The sequence below is a fragment of the Battus philenor genome, unplaced genomic scaffold (assembly GCF_028537555.1).
Source record: "Battus philenor isolate CCGP_79_NKW_IND1 unplaced genomic scaffold, ilBatPhil1.0.hap1 SCAF_23, whole genome shotgun sequence".
Taxonomy (NCBI): Eukaryota; Metazoa; Arthropoda; class Insecta; order Lepidoptera; family Papilionidae; genus Battus; species Battus philenor.
This window is the reverse complement of record NW_027181686.1, coordinates 12,910,986-12,928,942: the sequence shown is the minus strand read 5'-3', so window position 1 is coordinate 12,928,942 and position 17,957 is coordinate 12,910,986. Positions and strand designations below refer to the sequence as shown.

The 17,957-nt window shown below is 47.6% G+C and overlaps 2 protein-coding genes across 3 annotated transcripts; both read right to left on the bottom strand.

The window, feature by feature from the left end:
- Positions 1-7,823: 7,823 nt before the first annotated feature.
- Positions 7,824-11,047, bottom strand: LOC137923981 (inositol oxygenase-like). Its single transcript, XM_068767265.1, has 7 exons — positions 10,939-11,047; positions 10,551-10,728; positions 10,199-10,407; positions 9,823-9,959; positions 9,272-9,406; positions 8,448-8,543; positions 7,824-8,005 (listed from the first exon to the last, which is right to left on the bottom strand). The coding sequence occupies exons 1-7, from the start codon at positions 10,951-10,953 to the stop codon at positions 7,897-7,899; spliced, it is 879 nt and encodes a 292-aa protein (XP_068623366.1). The 5' UTR covers positions 10,954-11,047; the 3' UTR covers positions 7,824-7,896.
- Positions 11,048-14,037: 2,990 nt separating this feature from the next.
- On the bottom strand, positions 14,038-17,957 carry LOC137924429 (inositol oxygenase-like). Of its 2 annotated transcripts, none has more exons than XM_068767831.1 (6): positions 17,785-17,957; positions 17,507-17,715; positions 17,110-17,246; positions 14,738-14,872; positions 14,432-14,527; positions 14,038-14,162 (listed from the first exon to the last, which is right to left on the bottom strand). In XM_068767831.1, exons 1-6 carry the CDS (start codon positions 17,945-17,947, stop codon positions 14,054-14,056), a joined length of 849 nt encoding a protein of 282 aa, XP_068623932.1. In that variant the 5' UTR covers positions 17,948-17,957; the 3' UTR covers positions 14,038-14,053. The 2 variants fall into 2 exon arrangements, with proteins under 2 accessions (XP_068623932.1, XP_068623934.1); XM_068767833.1 differs by having other exon boundaries at positions 17,781-17,791.

The following is a 17,957-nucleotide window of genomic DNA, read 5'->3' as shown; positions in this document are numbered from 1 at the left end:
TATCACTAGGAGATAAGAGTCAAACCGGCGCGACCGCTCGCGACCGAGCTGCGTTGTTGCACTGACGCGAGGTGCGCGCGCGCCGCTGCGGCGCCGTGTTTATATAGATTGTAATGTTGTTACTGAATTCCAATAAATTGGCCTAAACGATATTCCATATAGAGTTTATATATAATTTTGTATTGAATTTAATATGTATACGCGAGTGCGTCACAAGGCCGCGTGTGCCCGGCGGGGCTCGCTTGTGTATTTTCAGATGTTTGTATTTTTGTACATATGGCTTCAATAAAGTTCCTGATTCATAATTTGCTGTCGGCTCTAATTCAAAACCATTTCCTAGAATTGATTTGTATTCTTGGTAACCGTTGAAGTGTCGTCGCGCACGCTGACTGTCGGCCCGGTGACCGTCGCTTTGCGGACGGTACGCGGACGGTACGCGGACGACCGTAGATCAAACATGTTAGTTGTGCACCGCGCGCCCTGGGACGCCACTCCTCTCATTCAGAGGAAAGCAGGCGTCGTGCTCGTCCTTTGGGACCGCCGCCGTGGCCCAGCTTAACATTAAACCGCGACGTAGCCAGGGAAGACCGCGCCCTGCTACAAAGTCGATAGACACGAGATTTTGCCACGTGCCGGTAGAATTTCTGTAGCCAATGGCAGGAATATTGATGAAGCTTTGCTGTCATTTCGCCCAGCGCCAACCCTACAATGTCGGAGCGCTGTTGTAACATTTCTTAAAATAATGAAATAAATAAATGAACAGCGTCACAGATGAAGCGCGCTTGTGATTCTCGTAATAATCTTGCGTTGAACGACGTCGCTGTGGGTCCGCGCGATTTGAACCGGGTTCTGCCAAATTGGCCTGTGCTGTCACTGTTCTCGTGGCGAGCACAGGTGATCGCAAGCGGCCGCGGTGGCGAGTGATACAAATAAAAGCACGCACTCGAGCCGGCAGCCTCGTGCAGCAGCAGTTGGAATGCTAAGTGACTTAGTTATCCGGGTGCAACCTGTGCCCAGGTTCCCATCATCAAACCGTAGCACGCGGAACTTGGCGGCCTCGCAGTCAAGTCAAATATTGGTAATATTCACTACATAGAAACATTAACATTGACCACTAGTGGTGTGCCGGTTTAAGAAGAAAAATATGTATTTATAATAAAAATGGGTAGTGGCTGTTGGCCTGGTCTAATTTTGCACCGCAGTTCGGTACTCCCCTGATGGTGGTGGTAGGCAGCTGCACGATCTCCCATGACTGGTCAGGCGGCAGCAAGTCGAGAGCAGGGAGCGCCGGTAGGTTGCAGTATGTGTCGGTTCCGGTGCACGGTGATATAATTTCAACGGTGTAAAACTTGCAGTGTAAAACTTGCAGTGTAAAACTTGCAGTCTAAAACTTGCAATGTAAAACTTGCAGTCTAAAACTTGTAGTATAAACTTTGCAGAATAAAGGTAGCAGTATCAAAGTCGCAGCGTAAAACTCGCACCCCTTGGGGTGCGAGACGATGTAAAGGTTGTGGCGTGAACTAAATGATGCCCGGAGAATGAATAGGACCAAGGCGTGAATTTATAATGTAAATTCTAATTGGCCCCGGCGCGTATGAAGACACATAGCTGGTGAACGCAACCGACACAAAGAGTGTGCGTCGGTGCGTGAGACGACACCTAGCTAGTGAACGCGACCGAGGCCTGGATCCTTCTCCCGAGCACTGTCAACTCTGTGTGCTGGTGCGCGGGCGCATTGGAATTTTTGTTATAAAAACAAAGATCCGTTAAACCAATAGCATGCTCCCACGACCCCACGCCACTTGAGACGTACCGTTACCCGCTAAGGGTTGAACAATTTTTTGCTGTATTGCGATTTATGAGACGTTTCTCGTGATAATATTTTTTTGGTTAAAATTTTAACTAAGATTTTTGGGACGTTAACTTGCAACGTTACATTACCCCGCGCGTCACCGAAGGATTTTATTTCATTTAAAGGAAATAAAATCCGAACTTATTGATAACTATTTCATTTTTATCCTTTTAAACTCATTCTTTCATACTTCTCGCAAACAAATTAGCAATAGTAATCATTATAAGGATTACTAACGCGACCAAACAATTATGAAGGTTATAGATTCATTCTAATAACCCAAACGAAATATTACGCGGTTATTGGTAATGCTTTAGTTTATGTTGTGTCGCATTATGTTTGTTATTTATTCAACCTATTATTTTTAAATCCTTTATGTGCCATGTTCCAACATTTTTATCGGCCATTTCTTCGAATACATACACTAATGGAGAATTATTTTTAATTATACATTTCATATAAAGAATCATGAATAACGTATGTCTTAACAAGCACGTCTTCTACGCTATCGGAATCGTCCGAAATTTGATTGACTCTATTAGTATAAAACATCCCCAGAAGGAAAAAGAGGACCCAGTGTAGCAATTTGTTTACGTAAATTGTTAACAATAGCGCCATGTTTAACCTACTTTTATAAATTGGTAAAGAGAGAGAGAAGAAAAAATTAAATGCACCACAATAAGGAAGGTGTTGAACAAGTATTCTACTCAATCTACTCCGTTCTGTTACAAATTCACTAACGAACGTTATGGTTGCTAGTATAAGAATTAAAAAAAATAACACAAAAAAATATGAAAATGATGCATATAACTGCAAGTAATGTGTACGGTCCTATGAAAAAATAGCAGAAGCAAAAAAAGTTACAACATAAAAACAAAATGTATGTTAAACTAAACAAAAACTTTTTTAAGTGAAGGATGTACACTTCAGTTGCTGGCAGTAGGAAAGGGAAAAATAACGTTTTACAAAATTAATTAAATAAAAAAACAATCACATAACTACACTACAATGCAAAATCAGACCTTTTAATACCACGTTAAGGGCGCCAGTGTAGCGTTATAGGGAAATTAATTTCCTTATAATTATTAAATGGGTAGTGGCTGTTGGCCTGGTCTAATTTTGCACCGCAGTTCGGTACTCCCCTGATGGTGGTGGTAGGCAGCTGCACGATCTCCCATGACTGGTCAGGCGGCAGCAAGTCGAGAGCAGGGAGCGCCGGTAGGTTGCAGTATGTGTCGGTTCCGGTGCACGGTGATATAATTTCAACGGTGTAAAACTTGCAGTGTAAAACTTGCAGTGTAAAACTTGCAGTCTAAAACTTGCAATGTAAAACTTGCAGTCTAAAACTTGTAGTATAAACTTTGCAGAATAAAGGTAGCAGTATCAAAGTCGCAGCGTAAAACTCGCACCCCTTGGGGTGCGAGACGATGTAAAGGTTGTGGCGTGAACTAAATGATGCCCGGAGAATGAATAGGACCAAGGCGTGAATTTATAATGTAAATTCTAATTGGCCCCGGCGCGTATGAAGACACATAGCTGGTGAACGCAACCGACACAAAGAGTGTGCGTCGGTGCGTGAGACGACACCTAGCTAGTGAACGCGACCGAGGCCTGGATCCTTCTCCCGAGCACTGTCAACTCTGTGTGCTGGTGCGCGGGCGCATTGGAATTTTTGTTATAAAAACAAAGATCCGTTAAACCAATAGCATGCTCCCACGACCCCACGCCACTTGAGACGTACCGTTACCCGCTAAGGGTTGAACAATTTTTTGCTGTATTGCGATTTATGAGACGTTTCTCGTGATAATATTTTTTTGGTTAAAATTTTAACTAAGATTTTTGGGACGTTAACTTGCAACGTTACATTACCCCGCGCGTCACCGAAGGATTTTATTTCATTTAAAGGAAATAAAATCCGAACTTATTGATAACTATTTCATTTTTATCCTTTTAAACTCATTCTTTCATACTTCTCGCAAACAAATTAGCAATAGTAATCATTATAAGGATTACTAACGCGACCAAACAATTATGAAGGTTATAGATTCATTCTAATAACCCAAACGAAATATTACGCGGTTATTGGTAATGCTTTAGTTTATGTTGTGTCGCATTATGTTTGTTATTTATTCAACCTATTATTTTTAAATCCTTTATGTGCCATGTTCCAACATTTTTATCGGCCATTTCTTCGAATACATACACTAATGGAGAATTATTTTTAATTATACATTTCATATAAAGAATCATGAATAACGTATGTCTTAACAAGCACGTCTTCTACGCTATCGGAATCGTCCGAAATTTGATTGACTCTATTAGTATAAAACATCCCCAGAAGGAAAAAGAGGACCCAGTGTAGCAATTTGTTTACGTAAATTGTTAACAATAGCGCCATGTTTAACCTACTTTTATAAATTGGTAAAGAGAGAGAGAAGAAAAAATTAAATGCACCACAATAAGGAAGGTGTTGAACAAGTATTCTACTCAATCTACTCCGTTCTGTTACAAATTCACTAACGAACGTTATGGTTGCTAGTATAAGAATTAAAAAAAATAACACAAAAAAATATGAAAATGATGCATATAACTGCAAGTAATGTGTACGGTCCTATGAAAAAATAGCAGAAGCAAAAAAAGTTACAACATAAAAACAAAATGTATGTTAAACTAAACAAAAACTTTTTTAAGTGAAGGATGTACACTTCAGTTGCTGGCAGTAGGAAAGGGAAAAATAACGTTTTACAAAATTAATTAAATAAAAAAACAATCACATAACTACACTACAATGCAAAATCAGACCTTTTAATACCACGTTAAGGGCGCCAGTGTAGCGTTATAGGGAAATTAATTTCCTTATAATTATTAAATGGGTAGTGGCTGTTGGCCTGGTCTAATTTTGCACCGCAGTTCGGTACTCCCCTGATGGTGGTGGTAGGCAGCTGCACGATCTCCCATGACTGGTCAGGCGGCAGCAAGTCGAGAGCAGGGAGCGCCGGTAGGTTGCAGTATGTGTCGGTTCCGGTGCACGGTGATATAATTTCAACGGTGTAAAACTTGCAGTGTAAAACTTGCAGTGTAAAACTTGCAGTCTAAAACTTGCAATGTAAAACTTGCAGTCTAAAACTTGTAGTATAAACTTTGCAGAATAAAGGTAGCAGTATCAAAGTCGCAGCGTAAAACTCGCACCCCTTGGGGTGCGAGACGATGTAAAGGTTGTGGCGTGAACTAAATGATGCCCGGAGAATGAATAGGACCAAGGCGTGAATTTATAATGTAAATTCTAATTGGCCCCGGCGCGTATGAAGACACATAGCTGGTGAACGCAACCGACACAAAGAGTGTGCGTCGGTGCGTGAGACGACACCTAGCTAGTGAACGCGACCGAGGCCTGGATCCTTCTCCCGAGCACTGTCAACTCTGTGTGCTGGTGCGCGGGCGCATTGGAATTTTTGTTATAAAAACAAAGATCCGTTAAACCAATAGCATGCTCCCACGACCCCACGCCACTTGAGACGTACCGTTACCCGCTAAGGGTTGAACAATTTTTTGCTGTATTGCGATTTATGAGACGTTTCTCGTGATAATATTTTTTTGGTTAAAATTTTAACTAAGATTTTTGGGACGTTAACTTGCAACGTTACAGTGGGCGTTGTGACGTCGTGAGCCAGAGGTATGACAACGAGGGTTTCAAACGCGCTTGATCTGAGAAGAGCGCGCAACAAACTCTTGCCGGTTTCTCTTAGTGATCCCTCACAATTCCCTTGACACAGTAACAGAGCAATTAATTGACAAGTTTTGTTTGTTTATTTGTAAGACGAGTAGCTACAATTAATTAGGCTAAGCCTCTCTACTACTCTCTCTACATCTTCGACAGCTCCTTTATAATAATAATAATAAATCTTTATTTTATTTCATACAAATGACATATAATTAGCCATTTTAAATATAAGTTTTGATAATTTTGTACTAAGTTTGTATGGACCCCCTCAGGGTAAAAACCTCCTCCAAAGCTTTCCATTTTTCTTTATCTTTGGCAACTTGGAGCCGCCCGTGACCTGCCGTAGCCACGATCTCGTTAGCCCACCTGGCATTAGGTCTGCCTCTCGCTCTAGTACCTCGTGGTCCCGTGCATTTTACAACCCTTTGCTCAGCGGACTTCGCCACGTGACCTGCCCAGCACCACTTTCTTTGAAGGGAATAGGTAAGTGCAAAGTGGTTAGTCATGACTTTCGTTTTGTCTATGTTCATTACTAATCCAACTCTAGTGGAGGACTCTGGTGGCTGGAGATGCACCATCATCGTCAGCGAACCTGAGGTGGCTAAGAAAGTTCTCTACTGTGCTGCAGGACAGCTACAAAGAGTTTTGTTGGGATTGGTTCGCCTTGTCGCACACCTCTATCTATATAGACTCTACTCCCTACTCTATCCGGTTTGATTCTACTTGTACTATTAGGATAAAAAATTTTCAGTATATTCATATATTTTTCGTTTATGTTCTGTGACGTCAGCGCTTCCCAGATGCTGTTTTGTGATATAGAGTCGAAAGCCTTTTTGTAGTTTACGAAATTCCTGATATTTCTCTATCACCTGGTCAATTACTTGAAACTCGGTAGACTGTGCTGAAGCGGCTTTTGAATGCAGCTTGTTCCATCGGCTGATGTTTGTCTGCGTCCGATGTTATGCTGTTCATCAAGCAGGAGGCGAAAGGCTTGCAGGGACAGGGCACGAGGCTCGTTGGACGGTAATTGTTTACGTAGATGGGTTTCAGGATTTCGGGTTTTCAGTAATCGTGTGACACGTGCTTGTGAGTTCGGTTGGCTGTGCAGCTTTGCGTAGAACTCCGTGGCTGTGCTGAGAATTTCCTCCCGAGTCGATGTTTTTGAAGCGCCGGGCTGCAGCGATGCGGCCCATGTCTTAATGATGAGTTTAATTTTTTGTGTCGTGTTTTCGTATCGTAGCATCTTGTAATTTCTTTGTTGGTAGTTTTATAGAGACCTTTCAGTTTTTCTTTCTCGGTTTTAGGTAGTTTAGATTTACATTGCAGTCTGCTTCTTTTTCCATGAGCTTTAACGCCTCTGTAGATAAAATATCAGATTTTTTTGTTCATTTAGTAAACTAAGCTTTTTAATATAGAGTCTCCAATCTTTCGGTAGTAGCCTCCTGTGTTATAGTTTTTGTGTGCTGATCTAAGTTCAGTTACGTAACCGCTTAGCTTTTCAAGGTAACAGCAGCGCTTTCGACAGCTTCTTTAGTCCAACCAAAAACCTCTAAGACCTAAGCTAGGTCTCCCTCTCCCACGGAAGAGCCTAAAGCTCTAGCGCAGTTACTCTCCGAAATAGACCTCGATGAGGTTGTTTTGGTCACAAAGCTCCGCACGGCTTACGGTCTATGGGAGCGCTTCCTGGTGATCACGGTGCACCGAGCATTTGTCGCCGCTCTCATAGCGAACTTTAAATAAATTATCTTCAACGTTTTTCAGTACGATGTACATCTCTTATTTGCTCGCTCCCGCACGCCGAGTAGTCCTCGCTGCGCTAACCTGTACAACACTCCATTCACTGCGCTGCACACGCGCGCGGAGATAGAGCCGCATCATGCGAACGTCATCGTCGTTAGTGGAATACGATCCAGAATAGGTCCTGAGGGAATTTTGAGCTCACGGATCAATGTTTCCGTGGGCTCAATTTCGATGATGGTGTACAAAGCTTAAATGGGCTGGCAGCTCAGCGCCAATCGCTTCACATGCACGGAATGTGTGAGCGCCGAAGTAGACGCCGCGACTCTGCGACACATGACCGGCGTCGCCGAGCCAGTAGTGCCGAATGAGACGCGAGCACACGGGGCGGCGTCACTTGGTACATGTTGTACGCAACAAAATGTAACAACACGACACTTGTATTGTGATACAAATGACTTGACGTCGCAAGGCACCGGCGCGCGTCACGGGATGGCAAAAGAAACACGCGGGTCGCTTATTTATTTATTTATTTACGAATATAACCTTAAACTAAAACCTCGCCGTGTGCGATGGCGTCGCGCCGCTACCACTCGAGCACGCCGGGGATGTACTTGTCGATGAGCTTCTCGTAGTAAGGCCACAGCGCCTCGATGTCGGGCACGCCCGCGCTCTTCGTGTACAGGTCGTACTGGCTGCAATCACAAACGAACATCGGTCAGAGAACTCTGAGATCCGATGGCGGTGGACAGTGCCCTCCCTATACCTGTCGGCGCCCACGGTTACACGCCCACTCTAGGTAACGAATGACCATGATTCCATACACGACTAAGGAGGGATAACATCGGTATTTTTAAAAGCACAAAGGGTCTTCGGCAACGGCAATTATAAGTAAACATTGGTCTGAAAAATTTAATAAACGTTTTGTGCTCTCTGCTAACGTCCTCTCCTCTCTCTTGATTATTCTTCGTTTTCCTATCGATAAGCTTGACGTGACCATACTTCGTCGGTAAAATAATGTCTTCAAGCAAAGTGCGGGCTTTCCTTGCAGCCGCCTCCGCTGTGCAGCTGTTTGCCAATACGTCGGACGCCGCAGCGCCGGCGAGTTTATACCAAGTAGCTGGTCAGATAACTCACTTGAACTTGAGCACGGCCTCCTTGATGTGGTTGTCCTTCTCGGTGATGAGGTGTCCGTACTCGCCGCCGGCGTACCAGGGGTAGAACGAGTGGTACCTGCGAGTACAAGGTGCAGGTGAGACGACTGAGCGATGAGCAACTTCCTGACGCACTCCGCATATAGGCACGCATTGGTATAAAAGATTTAATCGGTTGAACATTTCGCCAGTTTGGTATCAATTAATCCGCGGTGCACCGCCTTGAAGAAATCAATAGTTTTAAAAATAGTAAACGATCTAACGACAATATTATTAAAAAAAACTTTTTCATAACTCACACGACCGCTTGTTGCAGTTGATTGTTATGTACCGTCTAACCTTGCAGTCGCTGTTAGTTTACAGTTATCACTGAACAGAACCAGATTGGAAATAGATGCAAAGGCTTTAAATATTTTATTGATCCCTCCCTTATTTAGTTTTAAATAATTAACCTGCACGAGCTGTAGTCGTCGGACTTCAAGTGGCAACAATTTATAATTTTCGCATAATTCCGGATAGTCTTTCGTGTGATTTTGAATTTTTTGGTGATCGCATTTAAGAAACTGTTTTGATCGTTTTCAATACGACCTATGTATTTAATATAATAAATTTCTTGTCGGGAGAGCACATTGGAAATACCTCTACATTAAACGAAAACAAAATAACAGAGCATTGAGCTCGCAGCTGGAGCCCACCCGCGCGGCCGCCCTCATCGCCGCGGGCGTTCTTCCAAGTGTCAGCCTGTGCTTGTGTGTGTAGCTGGTGTGTGGTGGGCGAACAGGGGGCCGTCTGCGCGGCGGCACTAACCTGACCATGTAGAGCGCCTCCTTGGGCAGCGTGCTCTTGTTGTGCACCAGCACGTGGTACAGGTACTCGTCGTGGCCCCACGACATCATCATGTTCTCAATGCCGCAGCCCGGCTCGTACATGCCGCACTCCGTGCTGCGGAATGCGCGGACGGTGAGGCACTAGGTTAGTTTAACTTTAAAGCAGGACAGACTTCAACAATACAACTATAAGTGGGACTCGTTGACTTCTTGAAAGATTCTGCGCCCCAGGAGTTGAGCACAGGGCTGGGTCTGCACCGTGATGTGATGTTGAATGAAGTGGCTAAACAGACAGGCACACGTAACATTTTTGGCCCAAAGAAACACCCTCCACGCGACCCCCGGTATTAGATCGCTGAGGTGGCATCGTGTTATTTTTAATTTTAGACGAAGCGATGCACTTGAGTGCATGGTTAGGGTTTGGTTCTCAATTTAAACTGGTCATGGGCTTGAAATGCGGTACGAATTTAATCTCGTTTGCTTCCCGTGCAGCTCCTGCAAATAATGACAGTCTTTATAATCTGTGCTCACTTGTATTTGGGGTTGTAAGTATCAGGGTTGTCCTTGAAACTCTCCGGTCCGTAGACGATGCTCTTGGCCCACTTGCAGCCCACGGGGAAGGTGTCGCCGACCACGCACCACTGCGGCTCGCCGTACATGGCTAGCACCTGCGGACGGCAGCGGCGTGAGCATTGGCGTTGCAGCCGCGTCTTAATGTTTAACTAAGCAATAAAGTCGTTTTGGTCGCGAGCACCGGCGCCGCGAAACCAACCCATTTTTCATTAAATTGAACTTGGTACAGTACGACGGCAGTAACGCGGCGAGGAACTGTAACGCGAGCACCGACTACTAATACGCCATGTCGTAATACCGAGAGGTGTTTCAATGCTGAGCACGTTCACCTCACCTTGCCCAAGTCGTGGATGAGGCCGGTGAGCTGGAACCAGTCCTCGTCAGGATAGTCCTGCCGGATGCGCTCCGCGGTCTGGAAGGCGTGCACGATGTTGGGCAGATTGGTGTCGGGGTCCGACTCGTCCACCAGCTCGTTGAGCTTGATCAACGCGTCTTTGACAGTCGCTTTGAAGTGGTTGAACTGCAGCCAGTTGTCCATCTTACCTTCAAAGCAAAGTTTACAATTACATTGCGTTATGTGTTGATGTCTCAGGTTGTCAGGGGTAGCTCTAGACTAAAATGGACAATATAACAGCTCGGTACGATAGGCGAGTGGAAATGAATTGGGAAAGCGAAAACGCACTAACTTTTAACCAGGTCGACGGTCATGTTGGTGTGCATGGTGTAGTATGTCCTGCGCACGCGCTGCCGGATGGGGTCCTCGTCGTCCACGGTGTAGTCGCGGAAGGCCGCCACCGGCTTTCCGTCGTAAATCTTCTCAGGCCGCAACAGCTGCGACGGGTCGATCATGGTCACTGGGCTTTCCTGAAACGGACGACTTGCATTGAGTGGGGCGGCGGAGTTTCCGAGATCACTTCCCAAAACATAAAGTACGGAAATAGTATCGTGAACGTCTCTTTACTGCCTAGGAGACAGCACTAAGCGCACTTCGTGCCTCTGTTTCGGCGGCACGGGGTCTGGGGCCCCGAGCAGTTCACGAGCGAAGGTTGCGGCTTGGGCTGCATCGGCACTTACTTGCTTGTCCTTCATGGTTGCCTTCGTGGGTGTGAGCGGAGCGTAGGTGAGAGTGGAATTGGAGCACCGCACTCCGAATGCGCGGGCAGCTCACGCGCGGAGGTACATATACGCCGCCGCAGCTCGCAGGGTCGGAGGTCAACTGTTACGCGCAAACGGGAGCCATCTCGCGGCGCGATAACCGCGCGCGGGTTTATCCGACGCGCGCACACACGCACACGCGCGCGCACGCACACACGGGCACTCGCACAGAGATTAGTGGGCTGTTTATTGTTTACGTCGTTACATAATCGGCAAAGGTCCCCGCGGCGCGCGGCGCTCCTCGCGCCTTCGCTTGCTAACACAAGGGCGACGGTGATAGAGAAACGCTCGGTGTTCTTCACCTACGCTCGTACCTCGTGCAGCACCGCGTCCGCGCCCGTCGTCCGGAGACTGTTCATGACGCGGCTCGCGCGGGATCCAGCGCACCGGAAAAGACGAGCTCGACCCTTGTCTACTCATTGGAATTCTTACGGTTGCCATAAGGAGCGGGCGCACCGTGTGGCGGCCCACTGGAGAGCTGCATTATATTAATAATAATTTTTAAGTGAAACGTTTCTAGCCTACAACGAGAATTGTTGGTCCTCGGCGTCGGAGTCTACGAGTACATAGACAAGAAAAATAAATTTCTGGCCTCGGGCCAGCAAGTATTTTACATTTAATCTTTGGTGAAAGGTCGGCACCTGATTTCCTGTGCGCTGACATCAATGTCAGGGATTCAGCTATATTCACTATTGCCTCTGGTAATATGTTTGTATTACAAGAACATCGGCAGACGGAGCCGTGGCGCAGCGCCAGTGCCGGTGTCCGCTCAATCAGCGGCACATTGGCGTTCGCGTGCGGGCACACGTGTTATATAATTGTTGTGCAGATAAAACCGAGATTAATTTTTATTGGCCTGAACTGAAAACAAGAGTTGTTATGGTTTTGGTTACATCACGCCGCGCGTCACTGCTCGGGCCGGAGCGGGGCCGGAGCGGGGCCGCAGCGGGGCCGGAGCGTTGGAAAAGTACCCGCCCGGTTTGCGCCCTTCATCAAAAACCACCCCGATGGACATATACACTACAAGGGGATCAAACTTAGAACTTTAACAGAGCCTTTTTTGAAGCATTACTTGACGATGCACCGAGTGTCTGTCGAAAGGACGAGATCTAACAGCTCGGGTTTCATTATCCATTTGCTCGACACAACTCCTATCGTTAGTTCATACAGTAGTCGTCGCGGTCACCAGAGCGGCGAATGATTCTGTGCGTTGCATGCGGCTTTGTCCAAAACATCACGGATGGAGGAAAAGCGATCACCCCAGCTTTCCATTTTTAGTTTTGGGGAGAGGAGGAAATCTTCTGGAAATGCACAAGGCACTCTGGCCTTTAGGAGAGAGACTAGGTTATCTGGAATTACTGCCTTACAGCCACTTCGGTGATTGTACTCCTTACCATGAAAAGACACACCAGAACCTCCTACAAAACGTACCGGTGCCCCCGGTACAAGCCAGATAAAATTGAACTTCCCCGGCAAGATACCTGTGCTGCTGAAACATGAAGTTAGCTTGCGTTACTCCTCTATCCAAGTTCTCTTTGAGCAGACGATGAAGCTCCCACACTCAACGCCCGCCCGACTTAAACAGTGAGCCGCCGTTTATGGCAGGGAATGCTTTTTGCCCCGTTCTAATGTACCGAGGTTAAAGCGTTGGCAGGACGAGGGTGGCGGTGCTGTGGCTTCGTCGACGCCAACTTGTAGTAGGATCGGCCCTCTTACGATCCTGCACGGCGGCTTCACCTTGATTTTCATAAAAAGAAACCAGCGCTGCACCTGTGCCTCTCCTCGCTGCGCACAGTTCCGATTCCCATCACAGTGGCGCTTGAGCATTGTCTGTTCGCATTCAATCTTGGTTAGGAAATCTCCGAAACCCCCAATGAACACCTACGTGAACCTGTAGGTAACGAGAGCGTATTTTCTGAAGCCAGGTAGAAATGTATTGACTGTGTCCTGGTGCAAATACCCTAGCTTACTGAGTTGCATGGGCCTCGCGTCCAACGTACGAGTCCTCCTAAGTTAAGTAGCAAACTGTGCAATCCACTTTTACAATCCAGAGGACCAGGCGTGCCTTCGTGGGTCCAGATACTGTCTAAAATGAGACGTCAATTCGTCCTAAATTCCACCGGAACCTGTATGTCGACACAGATCGCGCAGGTGCCCTGCTCGCTTGGTGCGGGGGCCTGGTTCGGGAGACGAAAAATCTGCGCGGCGGCGGACAATGTTTGCGGCGTGACGTCGCATGATAACGAACTTGTTTGCCGAACTTGTCAGTATGGGGGTTATCTATGAGAAGGCATCGGGGGCACGGGCGGCGAGGTCGCGGGGCGCAAACATGTTTCGTTTGTTGTTGTAAGGAGACGGCCGCTGCGAGGGTGTCGCCAGCCGCTCCTCCTTAATATTGGCGTTGAATACCTTCAGCAGGCAGCGGCGCAATCGAACTGCATTCATTGCGACGACGCAGTATAATATATTGCTAAAGTGCTAGCGGGTCAGACCTCGCAGTCCACCGCGGGCCAAGGCGCTTCCGCACGCGTCCGCTCGTGCGCCTGCGGTCCTAAGTGTTTAAAAACATCTTTGCACAGTTTTTTTGTTGTTGCAGAGTTTTACTTATGTATTTTGTGACGCGTCCGGTCCGCCGGGCGTGTAGCGGTATGTGGTAGTGAAGTATTTTAATGCAGTTTAGAAGGGCCTTGGTCGCATCGGAACCGAGTTGTCGTTTACCAATTGCTTTTGATTAAACAAAGACGGCTGCATGGCATCGGACCCGTGGCCCAGTTCAATGGCATTTTGTAGTTGCACGAAGTCGCGAACGGGCCGCGCGCTCGTGCGCTGCGACGGCTTGCCGATTGCGATCCGATGACAGACATTTGGGAAATCTGAATTATATACGGTCGACGCTGGCCGCTGCTCCTGGGCGGACAGACCAAATTACTTGTAAGGGCACTAAATTACTAATTTTGTAATAAAATTAAAAGTCATTAAGAATGTGTTTTATTAAACGTTCAAAAAAAAGCACGTGTCGTCGTCGAGGACGCCGCTACCACTCGAGCACGCCGGGGATGTACTTGTCGATGAGCTTCTCGTAGTAAGGCCACAGCGCCTCGATGTCGGGCACGCCCGCGCTCTTCGTGTACAGGTCGTACTGGCTGCAATCACACCGACGCGCGGCACGTGAGGAGCGAGTCGTTTCCGAGCACGCGCACACTGTCGCGATGCGACGCGCGGCACCGCACGGGGCATCGCAGCGCGTGGCCGGGACGCGGGGGACTTTCGATTCATTTTACGAAAGCATTGCCACCCTCGGTAGCCCTTACGTCTGCTCTACTTGCCAAATGGCGTCCGGGCGGCTTCTCAATCCGTTAAAAATTAATGTCACCACCTGGGCCAAGGTTTCATAATAAAAAGGAAAAATTACTTGAACTTGAGCACGGCCTCCTTGATGTGGTTGTCCTTCTCGGTGATGAGGTGTCCGTACTCGCCGCCGGCGTACCAGGGGTAGAACGAGTGGTACCTGGAGAAATGTTGTCAAGTAAAAAATGATTTGGTGCCATGTCAATAAAAGTGTTTTTTTATACCTAGCGTTACCTGTTCGACAGCGCGGCCCGTCTCTGCTCCGCCAAGGCTATAACCCTGCACATGACTACGCGAAAGGAAAGAAGGAAAGGCACTAAACCTCCCGGGCGACGTCAAGCTGCAGCTAGTATTAAAAAGGCCCGTGCACCTGATCATAAGGAGCGCCTGTCGGGGCAGCGTGCTCTTGTTGTGCACCAGCACGCGGTACAGGTACTCGTCGTGGCCCCACGACATCATCAGCCGCTCCACGCCGCAGCCCGGCTCGTACATGCCGCACGCCGTGCTGCAACACATCCGGTACAGATCAATTCATAACGTATTCCGGAGGTAAGTCCAACTCCCCCCGGCGGCCGGGCTGTGCCGCGGCAACTCTTAACCAATGAGCGTTGCTCGCCGGGCTTGCTTTAAATAGACGGTTCCGGCGCACTGTGGCGTAGTCATTTTGTGCAATTAGCTTATTCCAAGAAACCTGAACAAAAGGGTTGTGTCTTGGTTGCCGAAGAAGTTTTCGTCTGCAAATTGGACAGGACATGAGAACCACACGCGTATTGCGCGCGTGCCCCGTGTAGGTTGAAAGAGTTCCGGCTGCGCCCCGGCCGCGCCACTTCGCGCTCCTTTATGCATATTGTTATTCACTTGGGATCACTCACAGCGGCCGCTCGTTTGCGCCGTAAACGACCAATTTGTTACAAACTAAAATTAGATCGACCTCCCGTACATACCGACATCCTGCAAATTGAACTGCGAGGGTTCCAAACGCGTTGCTATGAGAAGAGCCCGCAACGCAATTTTTACGTGTATCGATACACTTTGTACTAGCATTATTTTTTCATCAAGAGACTTCTCAAGTTAAACTCTAGCACTCTAGTGAGTAGAACTCTCTCCGTCTCCTTAGATTGAACAAATGGCTCTCTTTTGTACCACAAAAATTGTATCGACATCAGCACCATTGCCCCATACAGGTACCCTGCAGGACATAACGCTGAGGAAATAACTAATATATACTAATGGAACGGTGCCAACGTCTGTTAACTGGCGGATTTTTTTTATTTTCACATATTGCGTGAGGGAGCTTCCTCGATAAGCCAACACCACCGGAGCTCCGCTTCAAGTTGCGGCTGAGCTTGGCCCGAGCCCAAAGTGTCTGACTGAGTGCGCTAATTGCCAATAGCATCGCACGTTGGTTTCTGCACATTTAATGCTAAGCAAAGTGAACTTTCCCACTTAGTCTTCCCCTTATCGGGTGATACAATTTCTATCGGCGGGAGCTCAGCGGTAGAGGAGTGGGACAAGCGATCGTAAGTCGCGGATTCGATTTCAGGAACACAGTTTGATATATAATTAACACTTTTTTAAATAACTATACAGGTTTGTCACTGCTTGCAAACAAGTGTCTAAAAGATGGGCAGCCGTGTCCTTCGAGTACCATAACACAACACTAGGATCGCCAACCCACCTGCGAAGCGTGGCCATTATCGTATACCCCCCTATAGATACCTTAGCGAGAGGCCAATGCCTTTGCAGTGGGCGCTTAGGGGTTTTCTACGAAGTCCATGAATATATTTTTCGAATTAATCACATGTTCTGTTCGTGTGGTCGCGGAGCGGCAGCACGCAAGGCCGGTCATCGTAGCGATTTCGGGGGGACATATGCACCAGCACACCTGGCAGCGGGCGCCTGCCGGCTGCTGCGATGATAAAGATGACAACTTTTGAGATCGTCTGCTACAGCTCGACGTTTTTTTTTTTTAAAACTAAAGCCATATCAATTGCGAATAATAAGGTACTAGCATTTTGCGATTCCCAAGCCAATGTCTCGAGCTGTGCACAAACAAATGTCCGGACAAATCACAAGAGACGCCAAAAGCGTCACGCGACTTCTCCCGGAACCCAAAATTATTTTGCACGAACTGAAATCTGGCATCGTTAGTTGAGTGACCTTCTGCAAAATCGAATTAATACTCCTGTGATACGAATAGACCCGTTATAGAGAATTATATACGAATCTGAACTGCTGCCTTCATTGAAAAGTTTACCTGTTTTTTTTTATTTTTACTCCATTAAATCTGAAACTCCTACATATCTCTGCAACTATTAAAGACTACAGCCAAATCCCACTTTTCTGGGTGCTGCCGCCGCCCAAAGTTAGATTTCGATGATATTTTAACTCATTGCGTGTGACGGCAGTCGATGCACCGTCTTGGTACTCGCTAAGGGCTCTGGGACTGCGGCGCAGCGCCTGACCGCCTGCAGTCACTTGTGTTGCTGTTCTAATATCTAACCGATTGTAGCAGGAGGTTAGTTGTAATAAATTGGTTTCTGAAAAAAAATTGTGCGCCTCGCGTGACTGCCTGAACCATCTGCCAACACGCTGTCCAATTTCTTTGGGCCGCGTTTGAGACGCGACACCTGCTTCAGAAAGTTCAGTACGGTTACTATACGGTTGTAACAACGAGGAAACTTGGAGCCCCGCGCAGGTCGGAAGTTTAACCAACAGAAAATAACGTAATTCCGTCCTTACTTGTATTTGGGGTTGTAGGTGTCGGGATTCTCTTTGAAGCTGTCGTCTCCGTAGACGATGCTCTTGGCCCACTTGCAGCCCACGGGGAAGGTGTCGCCGACCACGCACCACTGCGGCTCGCCGTACAGCGCCATCACCTGGCGTGCGGGTGCAAGCAAATTCAGCGAATACACATACAAATAAACAAGTTGGTCATAACAGGCCGCACATTCCCGCGCGTCCCGCACGGCCCTCATCACGAGACAGTGACACCATCGAACTGACTCGAACTTTCCGACCAAAATAACGCGTAATGCAAGAGTGCTGCGCAATATTTGTAGTGGCAATAAATAACAAGTCTCCGGTGTGCGTTTCATACTCGATTTCATCCAACGGCCGGAGCCCTCGCCGCACGCACCTTGCCCGCGTCGTGGATGAGGCCGGTGAGGTGCAGCCAGTCGTCGGCGGGGTGGTCGCGGCGCAGGCGCTCGGCGGTCTGGAACGAGTGTACGATGTTGGGATACTGCGTGTCGGGGTCGGACTCGTCCACCAGCGCGTCCAGCTTCACCAGCGCGTCTTTCATCGTCGACTTGAAGTGGTCGAACTTCAGCCACTTGTCCATTTTTCCTAGACAAGCGAACTCTCGTTAAGATTCGGAAGACGCGCATCGGATCCTACAAACGAACACGCACTCACTCTTGACCAGGTCGACGGTCATGTTGGTGTGCATGGTGTAGTATGTCCTGCGCACGCGCTGCCGGATGGGGTCCTCGTCGTCCACGGTGTAGTCGCGGAAGGCGGCCACCGGCTTGCCGTCATACAGCTTCTCTGGCCGCAGCAGCTGCGACGGGTCGATCATGGTCACTGCC